This window comes from Ambystoma mexicanum, chromosome 1q (genome assembly GCF_040938575.1).
Source record: "Ambystoma mexicanum isolate Mex_15411 chromosome 1q, UKY_AmexF1_1, whole genome shotgun sequence".
NCBI classification, from domain to species: domain Eukaryota; kingdom Metazoa; phylum Chordata; class Amphibia; order Caudata; family Ambystomatidae; genus Ambystoma; species Ambystoma mexicanum.
The window spans coordinates 1,445,759,687-1,445,773,116 of NC_090922.1; the positions used below are offsets into that span (position 1 = coordinate 1,445,759,687).

The 13,430-nt window shown below is 44.1% G+C and overlaps 1 protein-coding gene across 9 annotated transcripts in view; it reads left to right on the top strand.

The window, feature by feature from the left end:
• Positions 1-13,430, top strand: part of RNF220 (ring finger protein 220) — an 856,068-nt gene that overhangs the window by 706,382 nt on the left and 136,256 nt on the right. For all 9 annotated transcript variants that reach the window (XM_069642322.1, XM_069642324.1, XM_069642323.1 and 6 more), the window contains one exon: positions 2,142-2,274. In XM_069642322.1, the coding sequence (XP_069498423.1) occupies positions 2,142-2,274 (133 nt within the window). The remainder of the gene's footprint in view (positions 1-2,141; positions 2,275-13,430) is intronic.

The window sequence follows — 13,430 nt, forward strand, 5'->3', positions numbered from 1 at the left end:
ACCTATGAGGTTTCAGCCGGATCCGCGCTTCACACGACGTTGCACTGCAAAATGGCACAGGTCCCATCATATTGGGAGTTTGCAGCCCGGTAGGGTCACAGCTCTTCTTGGGTGCCGCAAAATGCAGGTAGTCTTCAGACTGGTTGGTCCCACTAGTCTATGGGAGGAAGTCCTCTTATTCGGTGTTGGGTCTTCAGCTGTCACTCCAAGACTCTAGTGGTAGAGTGTCCTTCTTCGAATTCCTCTTCGGATCTTCATTCCAGTGGTCGACTCTGAGGTTCCGCTCCAGGACCCTCGCTTTTCTATGTAGGAGAGCTAGCTAAGCCCACCAATCGCCAGACAAGCCACACATGCAAATCTGGGAGGTGGCCGTCCAGGAGAATAGCCAGCCTCCAAGTCTAAACTTTTCTAGGCAGGCACACTGCAGAACAAGGATCAGGGGAGTTGTGGTACCTCCCACACCTGTTTCTTTTTATTTTTTTAGACCCTCAGAGATCCTTAGCGGGTTTTCCAAAGGAAGCCCATCAAGACCTCCCCCCACACAGGTAGGACGAGGAAGGATCAAGTAACAACAAGTCCTCTTGATCAGGGCTTAAAGTACAGCCACCATTTTAGGCAAATGATGACCCTAATGTCCCTGTAATAGCCGCGAAGGCAGCCTGCAAAAAAAGTCCACCAAAAGTCATGCAGAAAGGTACACTGCCACCAGACAAACTTGTTACAGTAACTAAAAGTTAAGGGAATAGTGAGAAACGGGTGCAATGTTTCCTCTTTCAGCACTCCCCGTAGGGCTGATCTCACAAAAAATAAAATGCAGCAGGGGAAAAAGGGTGTACCCTTGCCCTGGTAACATGTGTTAACACAGGAACAATAGAATGGAAGGCTTAAGGAGCTTCCAGCAACACTGCACATAAAGTGCTGTATTCTTCAGAAATAAAATGCAAATGCCAGAAAACACAGAAGAAAATATAATTCAATAAAAAAGTACCCAAAAGAGATCAAAATGGTTCCCACTCACTCAGGAGAAATGGACCAGAAATCCAATAGTACAGTAAAAAAGGCTGGCAACTCAAAGTTGGAAGAATTATATTTAAAAAGGAAGTTCAACCTACCAGTGCCGATCCCAACTGCTAATTATGATGTATGCTTTTATACAAAGTGCATTTGACTGGTCAAGTCCTTTGGCAATGTTTGGCCTTGGATACCTTTTTATAGGTCAAACATGGCAGACCCTTTTCTTGAGAGATGATTGTGTCGGATTGCATGGAGCAGAGCAGTAGTGGCTCTTGAGGCATCAAGAAGGAGCTGTCTGGGTTTCACATACTCTCATCTCCTCCCGGGGAGGTGGGGGGGTTGGGGGTGGCGGTCTATTTCTGCTTTTATGGAATCGGGTACAGTTAGTCAATCACAACTGTTAGCAGAGCTTAAGCATCCTCATTAGCAACACAAGTATGTTCTTTGAGCAACTGATTGTTCGGGCCAGCATACTGTGCACATCAATCCATTTAAATGTATTGCTGGAAAAATGAGCCCATCTATTCTTGTTTAGTATTTGCGATTGGTAGGAGCCCAGACACTTTATTTCTGCACCCTTAACCTAGTACATTTAGCACACACTGTTAACTAGTGTTTGCTATTTGGAGCCCAGGACCTGCATGGTCTTTGGCTTTTGTGGTGTGATGGCTTTGGATACGTTTTCACAATAAAGTAGTTGTTGGTTTAGCTGGTGTCAGAAGAGGGACAGAAACATGAGCATAGATATTATACAGGAGATGCGTCGTCAAACCATTGACTGGTTATCAAACGCCTTGGCGCTACCATATTCGATGATCTTCAAACTGTTGTCAGCACTGGCACACAACACACTGTATGTGATACAGAATGATGACTGTTCTTAGTGATGGTACATTTGGCATCTTTGTGTGTGTCTGCCTTGTGGGGTAGCTGCTCTTATTCTTGGCCCATTCCACTCCCTGCTATTTCTTTGCACTGCCATCACAGCTTTTCTGGCATTCATGCCAACACTAGTTCTGGTGTATGCATAAAGGTATTGCCAGGAAGGCCTACTTTACCTTGTGGTTATATGCATATACTACAGCATGTTACTTATTTGTACTCCTCCCTCCTTTTCTCCCCTATAGCGGGAAGGATCCTGCATGAATGAGGATGACTCGGTGGACATTGACAACGAGAACGGGACTCGATTTGAAGAGTATGAATGGTGCGGTCAGAAGAGGGTACGAGCTACCACTCTGTTGGAAGGTGGCTTCCGGGGTATGTAAGCATCCTGTTTCACTTTTAACTGTTGAACGTTTTCTGTCTTTTTTTCCTTATGTATCCAGGATGTTTGGGATAAGAGAAGACAACATTGTGGTATTTTGTTAAAGGAAAACAACTTCTTATTTCCGTTGATGAGTAGCCCCTGTGTGTAGGGAGATTCTCCTTAGGCCCTTGTGGTCATAGTCTTCTGGTATTTCTTCCTTATTTGAGTTTTACTACTGAAAGGCCCTCCAAGTGGTAGACATGGCAGAGCAGCCCAGGCCAAACTTACAGGGGCAGTACACACTTTTAATTGGCACCAAATGTGAGGATCCGCACACCTTAGTTGTAAAGAAATATAATATTCATATTTTTAAAAAGGCAGAGATAAAATGGTACATAAACCAGTAAGTTAACCATTGCAAAATGGAGAGGTCGCAGTGTACCAACTAAGTATCACCTTGTACAGAGTCAATAGAAAAGAGCTTCCTGCAAGAGAAAATTGCAATATACTCTTGGATTCAGGCAGGCAAGTTCTTAAAGACCAAGAGGGACCATTGTTGCAAACGGGGACAGTAACCTTGGTCCAAACGGTGCCCCTTTTAGGCAAGATTGTATGCAGTACCTTGTGGGAGACTGCACCAGCCTTGTCCTCTTGGCAATAGTTGACCCAACCTTTGTTATAAGCATGTACTACACAAGCTGGTAGAGTGACTGAGCAGCCAGGCTTATCTCAAGAGGGGTCAATGTGAGCTGTAGGGTTGTAACATAGAGATTCACAGTGACTAGTATCCAAATAAACACTATCGAGGTTTCTTGATTAAACCATTATTTATTAATTAAACAGTCAGTTGAATAAGCCTTCTTTAGAGGGGAGCAAATATATGTGACACAAAAATATACTGCAAAATACACGCACTCAGTTTCTTTAAATCACTAGATGGGCATTTGGTATGGCACACAGCCACTTTGTACACTCGGAGGTGACTTGGACACTGTGGACATTGATATATCGCTGGCACATTTAGAGCAATACTGAGGTTGGTGTCAAAAGGAAAAGATGAGGGAATAGAACAGTTGTTAGCAAATATTCTTAAGCAGGTAAGTACTTTGTGAACCACCAATGCAAACTAAATTGACCCTTTCCCAGCTACACAAGTTATGGAATGTGTGCCTTTTGCTGAGGGATAGTTAAAGCACAATGTCAGAGGAAAGAAGAGTCTTTCAGGGAGCTAGGACAGCCAATGTCAATTGAGTAAAAGTCTAGGTGAGTTGAAGCACTTCTTGAAGGTAAGTAAAAAAACGTCTTCCACAGTGTTTTTTGAACTGTCAGCCTCACAGATGGCAGCTTAGGTGCTGAGCTCCTGTGCCTACTGAATACTTATCATACTGAGTATGGCTGAGATCCTTGAGCCTGCTGACACTTTACAGCCTGCGAAGAGGCAGAAGGGTGAGGAGGAGAAGAGGGATGATAAGATTTTGGATCTGCTCACAAAACTGACATTGGATGTTTCTGATATCAAATCCAGGCTGATAAAGGCTGAAGAGAAGTTTATGGATCTTACTGTCAAGGTGACTGCTGTTGAGGAGCATCTTAATCTGATGGATGACAAGACATTGCGTTTGGCAGATCAAGTGAGGCAGTTGGAGATTAATAATGAGAAGTTGTTACTCAAGTTGTCTGAGCAGGAAAACTTCTCAAGGAGAAATAACATCAGGATTGCAGTATTTCCTGAAAATGCAGAAAGGGGCAATCCAATCTCCTTTTTGGAAAATGTGCTGGTCTCCATGCTACAGTTGGATCCTAAAATGTCACTGGATATTGAGAGGGCGCATAGGTCCCTTGGTAAGAAGCCTGCCTTGGATCAACGCCCTAGACATTTTATTGTTACATTTTTAAGGTTCCCAACAAGAGAACTAATACTGAGGAAGTCTCGTGAAATTGGAGATCTGGCATGGGGAGGGAACAAGATTATGATTTTTGTAGACCTCAATAGAGATGTCATGGAGAAGAGGAAGTGTTTTGGAGTGGCTAAAGAAAAGGCACGGCTCAAGAAACTGAAATATTATATGATTTATCTAGCAATTTTCCGTGTAGTGGTGGATGGACAGCTTCATTCTTTTTCTGATCACAGAAGTGTGGCGGCTTTTTTGACTGATTTGTCAGATGTGGCTTGTGAGCCTATGGATGCATCAACTTCTACTTCAAGCTCCAAGGCAACACAAAAAAGAAGAGATAATTCTTTTCATTTTGATGTGCAAGTGGTTTATTTTGTTTGGGGGAAAAAAACCTAATTTTTAATTATATTTTGCTGTTTCGTGGTTTTACAGTTGTGAAAACCATTGGAGTTATGTTTTCAATTGCTTCTCATGCACGGAGACTGCTCTTCATGATGTTTGAGGAAGAAACCTTTCATACGTGTTCACGTGTTCCTGAGCACGTCGCGTTGTTTCAGGAAGGGTTACGGACGTGGATTTCCTGCATGCGTATATGGCTTTGTTCTTCCTTCTGCGGACGTGTTCGCATTACCATCTGCTTTTGTTGCGTTCGGCATCACCGATGACAGGATGCAGCCGGTTACGTGGAAAGCTGCCGCTCGCTCTCTCTGGGTTGTTGGTGAGCGGCTGACTGTCAGAACACTGATGGAGGTTGTGGATTGCTTAATGGTGAGAGCCGGTGCCGGATTGCGTAGTTATGATTCCTAGGGCTGTGGGGGCTTCACGCTTGGCTTTTAGGACAGTTTATGCCAGTTCCACCCGCCTGTCTCTGCATTGGAGAGGCTTGTGAGTGGGGCTCCCGTGCCCATTGCAGACTGGAAATGGCATGTCTGGCATTATATGCATGTGCGAGTTCTTTGAGTTGATCGCACAGACGCAATGGGGACCTAATACAGACTTGCAGTTAATGTGGACACAGGCACTAAGCAGTTTCGATTTGCTACGTTGCTGCCTCGAGGACCCCATTGGTCATTTTTAGCATTCATTGCCAGTATGAACTGAACACTATGGATTTTTGGGCTGGTCATCGTTGCAAGAACTAGAACTCTGATCGGTTGTGAGCTCCGAACACTGGCATTGTACTGTGGCCCGGAATGAGACATTGACAGGGGAAACAATTTACAGGAAGTGCATCTTTCCGCAACGTACGTTTTATTTGAGTGGCCTTACATTTGTGCGTCTGAAGGCCTTGTTTTTCACTGGTGTGTGAGCCACACTGCCTAATGTCTACTTTTTCTGGATGGTACTGTTTGTTTGCTGTGCCTTGTTTCATGGGCAAGTTGATGACTCGTTTTGACAGGGAATACAGTTTTGGGCTGTCTAACTCCTCTGTGAGCATGTGAATGGTCATGGTGGCGCCTTCATGTAAACTGTGTTCTCGAGTTACTGTATGACCTGCAGGCTGATGCATGTTTTGTTGCTCCTTTCTTAGCTCTATGATTGTCTGCTCATTGTATTTTTGTTATTTTTATTGTTTACGCCATTTAAGGTTGATGTTTCTTGGATGCCATGGCGATCTTATGTGGAGTGCATTGATGATTGAGGGAACAGCTCTTGGTTTGACGGAAGCAGGATGGGGTGGGGTGTGTTCGTATGTTCTTGCTGTGGATGCGATATGGTGTGGAATGGCGATTCGTTATTGATGGTGTTTTGGTCATGGTGAGCAGGGGGGGGTTATTGGTAATGGAATAGATCGGAAATGCTTTTTGCTGGATGCTGTTCCTACTTTGGGTATTTGCCGTTTTGATGTGCGACTGTTGTGCCTTTTGGGTCCGATTACAACCCTTGTACCTGCCATTGGGGTGCTGCTGTTTATTTGTTATTGGTGTGCGCTGTATATACTTTTGAATTCTGTGTGAGAAGAAGAAGAAGAAAAAAAAGAAATTAGGGGGTCGGATATTAGACTCCTTGAAGATGTTGAGGGTGATATTTATGTGTTCTTGACTCGGCATGGGATTCTGGGGAGATGGTTGGAATTGGATTTGGTTATGTATATAATGGTATTTTGTTGCAACTCGGGTTATTCTGGGTTTTCTGCGATCGATACTGTTTTGTCTGTGTGCATGTTGTCTTTTGTTGTAGGTGTGGTGTGAGGGGGTGGGTGGTGCATGTGTTGCTCTACATTGTAGTTTGGTTTGGTGTTTATTGCAGTGCTCAAATGTAGGATTGTTTATGATTGGGAGACAATGGGAGCATGTGAAAATATAGGGTGTATTGGTGGGTCCTGAAAGGGTTTGTTTCGATGTGTACCTGGAATGTGAAGGGGTTGAATTGCATTAAAAAGAGAAAGAAGGTGCTATCTAAACTTTGGCGAGAGAAGATTGATGTGGCTGTTTTATAGGAAACTCATTTATTGGATGGTACTGGCTGTTCTCTGACTAATTTGTGATATACAAAACTTTTCTTGAATTGTTACTCCTCTGCTTCCCGGAGTGTTGGTATCTTGCTGAGAAAGGGTTTGGATGCGTGTGTTGATAAGGTGAGTATGGATGATGAGGGGCGCATTATACTGATTGATCTTAAATGTGAGGGCATGTTATTCACAGTTGGTTCTGTATATGGTCCATGTGCGGGGGGAAGGGGCTTCTTTGAATCACTGAAAGCGATGCTTGGTGACATGGGAGGTGAAAGGATTATTTTAGGGGGGGATTTCAATTGTGTACTTGACTCCAATATGGATAGGTCCTCGAAGTGTACCTTTACTGGACAGAGGTCGAGTGGCGATTTTCGAAGTTTCTTGGAAGTGTATGATTTGGTTGATGTATGGAGGAATTTTCATTGGGGGGACAGGGAATATTTGTTTTTCTCACCGGTACATGAGTCTTATTCTAGGCTTGACTACATATTGGTGTCGGATAGACTGATTGAGAATGTACTTGAGGTATCTATGGGGGAACGACATATTTCGGACCATTGAATGGTTAAGGCTAAGCTGGGGCTATCCACTGGGAGGCGGGGATCTAGTAGATGGAGGTTGAAACCCTGTGTGCTGAACGATAAAGATGCCACTGATGCATTAATGAATCTTTTATACCCAATTTCTTTGAGGTGAATGTTGACACGGCAGACAGTATGGTGGTGTGGGATGCTTTCAAGGCCTCGATTAGAGGGGAACTGATGAACTGGACTGCGAGAATGCGTAGGATGGGGGAGGCCAGATTGGAGGAGCTTGAAAGGGAATTGGGTGATTTGAAAAGGATTTATGCTTTATCAAAGGAAGAGGATATTTGGTTTAGGATTTTGGATGTAAAGGAATTACTGAAAAATGAGGTGAATTCTCAAGTTGAGAGAGGTTTGTATTACATGAGGCAAAAGTACTGGGAGCAAGGGGATAAAGCAGGGAAGTTGTTAGCAAATAGATTGAGGAGTTATTCGGAGAGGGTGTATGTTCAGAAAATTGTTGATGACTCAGGATTTGTGGAGATTAAGAAAGATAAAATTGGTGAATGTTTTCGTTCATTTTATGCTACATTGTATATGGAAGATATTTCTCCGCAAACAGTTGATTTTGATAGGTTTTTTGGGAAGATTGTACTTCCAGTGCTTTCTGAAGAAGGCAGGATTTGTATGGAAGCCCCGATTACTGTTCTGGAGGTTTTGTCGGTTATTGAGGGAATGAATAAAGGCAAATCTCCGGGAATGGATGGATTGACAGTGGAATTTTATCAGAAATGTGGGGAGGTGTTGTCACCAGTTTTGTGTGAATTGTATAATTGTTTTTTGAATGAAGGGAGGCTATGCGATTCGATGAAGGAGGCAATCATTACGGTGATCCCGAAACCTGGGAAGGATGCAGCTAGGTGCAGTAATTATCTACCTATCTCCTTGCTCAATGTTGACTTGAAGATTTTTACCAAAATTCTAACGGTGAGGCTCAAAAAATATATGGGTGAGCTAGTGGAGCGATCTCAGACAGGATTCATGGAGAGGAGGTATGGTTACGACAATATTCGGATACTGTTGGACATTTTGTGCTTGCCTGATGCGGAGGTGAAGGATATTTTGTTGATTTTTTTTTTTTAGACGCAGAGAAGGCCTTTTGATGGGGTGAATTGGAGTTTCCTGAATTATACATTGTCGAAATTAGGTTTTCGTCCTTTCTTTCTTAAAGCTATTAGGGCACTTCAGGAGGGCATATCGGCAAGTGTGTGGGTGAATGAGGGGTTTTCTATGTCGTTTCCGTTGTTTAGAGGCACACGCCAAGGTTGTCCTTTGTCGTGACTGTTATTTAATTTGGTGTTGGAGCCTTTGTTGGCATATATACGCCAATTGGGGGGTATCCAGGGGTTTGCTGTTGGTGGTATGGAAATTAAAACTTTGGCTTATGTGGGTGATGTTGTGGTTATTTTGGGTAATCCTGTTGTAGGGGATCGTGTGTTGAGGGAGGTCTTTGAGGAAGTGGTTAAACTTTCTGGATATCGGATCAATTGGGATAAAACTGGGTTATTTCTGGTGAGAGCTTCACATGGCTGTGAGAACAGGTTGGGGTGGCGTTGTAAATGGGAATATCTTAGTGTGAAATATTTGCGTGTCTATATTACTGAAGATTTAAAGCTAGTAAATTATAATGTAGATAAAATCATTGAGGTTCTTAGGCGGGATATTATGAGATGGGGGAGGTGTCAATCTGACTCTTTGGGGGTAAAATGAATGCTATTAAAATGATGTTGCTGCCGAAGGTTCTGTATGTTGTCCAATCTCTTCCTGTGCATTTTACGAAGGGAGCGTTTGCGCGTATTGATAGCTTATTTCAGGATTTTTTGTGGGGGTCTAGAAAGGGGGCCAAGATCTGCGGTATATTATGGTCCGGAAGGTTAAAGATGGGGGTTTTGGGTACCCGGTGTTAAAAAATTATGGTAGTGGTTTTTTATTGAAGAAAGTGTCTGATTACACTGGTGAAGTTCTGGATAGGGTGCTGTGGTGGGTGCATATTGAAACACAGCGGTTCTTGCCATATGATATTAAATGTTTGTTTTCTTTTGGAAAGTTGCCTAAGAGAGTGCAGTGTTTGAAGTCAGTCTTGGCTACTAAAGAGGCTTTGTCGTCAGGGATTCTGGGGACTGGACAAGGTTTACATCTTTATGAAGGAGCTTCCCTTTGGCATAATCCTGGTCTACAGTTTAATAATAAAGCATTAAATTGGAAGAGTTGGGCTCAGAGGGGTGTTTTGGTAGTTGGTGATGTGTGGAGTGCTGCAGGGGCAGTGCCTTTTGCAAGCATGGCTGAGAAATTTGGGTTAAGGAACAGGGAATTACGGAGATATGATATTCTGGTAACTACTATCGGAGCGAAGAGACATGTTGGGCGCATCATTTTTGGGGAAGCCGTAGAATTTTATTTTTTGGGAAATTGGACATCTGAAAGTGTCTACGTTTATGCAGTTTATGCAACGTAATGGTAAATGGTTGGATTTGTGGGACAACCTGAGGTTGTCTTGGACTGAGGAGTTGGGCAGGGAACTCGCACCACGGGAATGGGATAAGATTTGGAGGGTCCCGACGGCTGCCAAAGTGGATTTACAATTACGCTATGTACATCAGAGGATATTGGGCAGGATATATTGGACCCCAGTATGTATGTGTAAGTTGGGATTGGTGGATGATGATCGGTGTTGGGGTTGTGGGAAGGAGCGTGGTACTTTGATACATATGTTATGGTATTGTGACAGAGTGGAGCGTTTTTGGAGGGAGGTTATTGACAGGGTCGATCAAATTTGAGATATTGTTTATCCACGCACCCCTTTAGCGGTTATCTTGTTGTTGTATAGTGGTGGATGGGATGTGAGTTGGGTGATATTATGTGGAGTGGTCAAGGTTCTGTTGATGCGGCTAAACGGGTGTTGAGGGTTTGGAAGACACGGAAGAAGCCGAGGGTGGAGGACTGGATTTCGGATGTTCGAATTTTATCCAGATTTGAGAAAACGATGTATTGTAAACAAAGCAGGGAAACCCTTTGAGGATATGTGGGGCAGCTTTAATGACCTTTATGGTTGAAGCTAGATTTGGTTCAGGAGTGTAGTGCATTGGTCTTTGTTTTTTCAAGTGATGTTGGTATAATATGGGGAGGGGGTCTGTGTTGTCTTTGTGGTTGTTTTGTGTGGTTCTGTTTGTTTGTTGTCATTTATTTGGTACATTTGACTTTATCGGTTGGTCTTCATTTTCATATGGTGGTTACGGGGTTATGAGTTAGATCTTTGTTTCGATTTGTTTTCTGCTGTTCTGTATTTTGCAATTCAATTACCTGAGATGTTGATTCTATTTTTATTGTACCTTGTTGAAAATGAGAAATAAAGAGTTTAAAAAAAAGAGAGATCTTTGTAAAAAATGAAATTGCTGTTGGACCACGTGCTGGGAGGCTTGTGGGGGGCAAAGCTGCAAGCAACTCTGCAAAAGCAACCAAGGCAAGACTCAACTGAGAGCTAGAAAGGCTATACAAAAAGAGGTTAGCAACTCCTTAGTTTTATAGTACCTTTTGGTTTGAAGAAATTGGTTCCAGCTGGCTTCTGTTCCAGTTGTAGTATGGCAGATTCTGTTGTTCCTGGGCCTCAGTCGTGGGGACAAGAGGGAGGACGTCTGGGGACTCCTGCACTACAAATTGAAGGTCGGCGGCAGCAATGGGCAAACTTCAGAAAAGCAGCACTTTTCTCACGGCTCTCGCGAATAGCACCACTGTGGTTCTCGGATACCTTTGGACTTTCCTTACATCTGGGGTCCAGCACTCTGTTGAGGTGGCTCAGGCTTGGTCAGTCATGCTTCATGGGAGTCCGGAGGAACTTCCCGGAGCTCGCGTCTGACTTAAAGACGACGCACTCGTTTCTGGTGTTCCTCTCCCTGGCAATCGGTTCCTGCTGCAGCAATGGAAGGACAGCCAGCTCCGAGAGGATTTCCAGATGAGTTCGTCTTATGGTCGATTGGTCCATCAACCCAAGGGGAGAAGTAGTCTTTTGCAGGGCTTCTCTAGTTGATGCAAATTCTGAGCTTCAGCAATGCAGCAGCGCTTCACCGGGCAAACCAACGCTCCAGGTGTTGCAGCAAGCGTCTCTTCCAAGTTCTTGTTTGGATTCTGCCTTCCAAGCAAAATACCTTGCCTTTTTATGCAGGTTTCTCCCATTCATTCGCAGCCTAGCTGTCAATCACACAGCAGGGTGGCTGTCCTTTCAGAACAGCCAGCCAGCCAATCACCTTTTGGGTGCATTCCTGTAACCAAGGTGACTAAGCACAGGGAGTTTCAGGCACCTCCCCTGCTTCACTAGTGAATCCCGCAAAAACGAAACTAACAAAGGGACCAAACCTGGTTTGGTGCACAGATTAAATCTCAAGAAGGACCTTTGCAACAAGAAATGGCGAAAAAAGAAGACCGGGGCAATTTTGACAAAATGGGTACCCATGGGTGCTTTACTGCAGCTGCAATTGCAGCCCCCTGTAGAAACACACAATGGTAGGAAAAAGTAAACCGCTGCTAGCAGCCGTTTATTGTAGAAAGGGTAACGTAAACATGTTACATGAGAGACTAGACAAAGGGGATACTAAGTAACCCTCCAGCACCCTATTGTAAGACGGTGTGTACTGGGTCTAGAAAAATACAAAATGTAAGTAAAGTCAATTTTACTTCACTGCTCTTGGAAACAGTAGTTTAACCAAGAGATGGTATTTAAACCTTTGGGAAATCTGTAAGACTTCCCTGTGTCACTGCACTGAAGGAGCTGGGTGACACAGTGTAAAAATATGATGCCTATCGAATTTGTCAGACTCCAAAGTCAAAAGAAACTCAGTGTTCAAATCAATGAAAAATACACGAGAGTGGGAAAAAAGGTCTCCCTCTTTCCAGGTTAAAAATTAAAAGGCCTAAAAAATGTGCACATTTCTGGAATTGTTCCTAGCAGCCCCAGAGAGCTCTTCCTGGAATTTCGTTGGTTGGAGACACTTTTAAAGTCGGCGGGGTAAGAAGATGCCCAGGGATGATAAAAAAAAAACAAACAAAGGGAATGCCTTTGAGCAGTGCCAGATGGCCAGAAGAGCAATACCCTGGGACCGGGTAAGCGGTTCTGCAGGATGTGGTTGCTATGCATGTTGTTGAGCGATCACTGGGGGCCTCTGCACTAGAACACCACTACAGATAGGACCCCAAGACCCTTAGGAAGGATTAGTCAAGATTTCTCAGAATGGAGGTCACCACCAGAGGAGAAAACTGGAGAGGTGGCTCTGGTCAGCAGTTTGTGGTGAAGCAGAGCTCCCACAGCCTCCTTGGACACAGGATCAGCTTCTGTGGAGAGGGCTGGCTTGGGGAGACCCTAACAAAAAGCAGTTGAAGAAGAAAAGATGAAGAAACCGTACTGAGAGTGGTCAGCCACTGGAGATAAGCTGGGATGGTGAGTTTGGCAGTGTGGTCACACGCATGGCACAAGCCTCTGGAGCTTCCCAGGTGAGTGCAGATTTAACCAGAGCACTTTCCAGGGGTTCAGTGCTGAAGATTCACGGCTTGGATGAGTCTTAGAGGCCCTGGCAGCGAAGGAGTAACCACTTCTGGGCCCATCACTGTTGGCATGATCAGGAGCTTCATGAGGACAAAGCCTTCAAGCAGCAGCTGCAATCCATTTGTCCTCACCAGGTCAGGGGAGAGGAGCGCCGTAGAGGGTTCCTTCTGATCTTATTTTGAGGGGCAGAGCTTTGCCGTCAGATTGTTTGGGATGTTAAAGCGTGCTGCTGTACAGCTTTAGATGGCTGCGGCTAGTGAAAGGGCCAGAGTGTGGGTTAAGATGTCTGGGAGGGGGTGGGGATCTCAATGTGGTACTTTCAAAGCTCATAGGTCCTTCCTTTGAGCCTATGCACCAATCCAGCCTTAAACACCTAACGTACAAAACAGCTTTTTTGGTGGCCATCACCGCCATAAGAAGAGTCGGTGAGCTACAAGCTTTGTCAGTGCAAGACCCTTTCTTTGTTATCCACAAAGACAACTTGGTACTAGGAACACACCATAGGTTTTCACCTAAATTTATATCCAAGTTCCATGTTAACCAATCCATTCAACTACCCGCTTTTTTTCAAAGTCAGCTGAGAAAAACCTCCATACACTGCATTTAAGGAGGGCGGTTCTTTACTATGTAAACAAGATAAAACCGCTAAGAAAAACAGATCAACGGTTTGTCTCCATTGCACCTGGCTTTTATTGCAAAC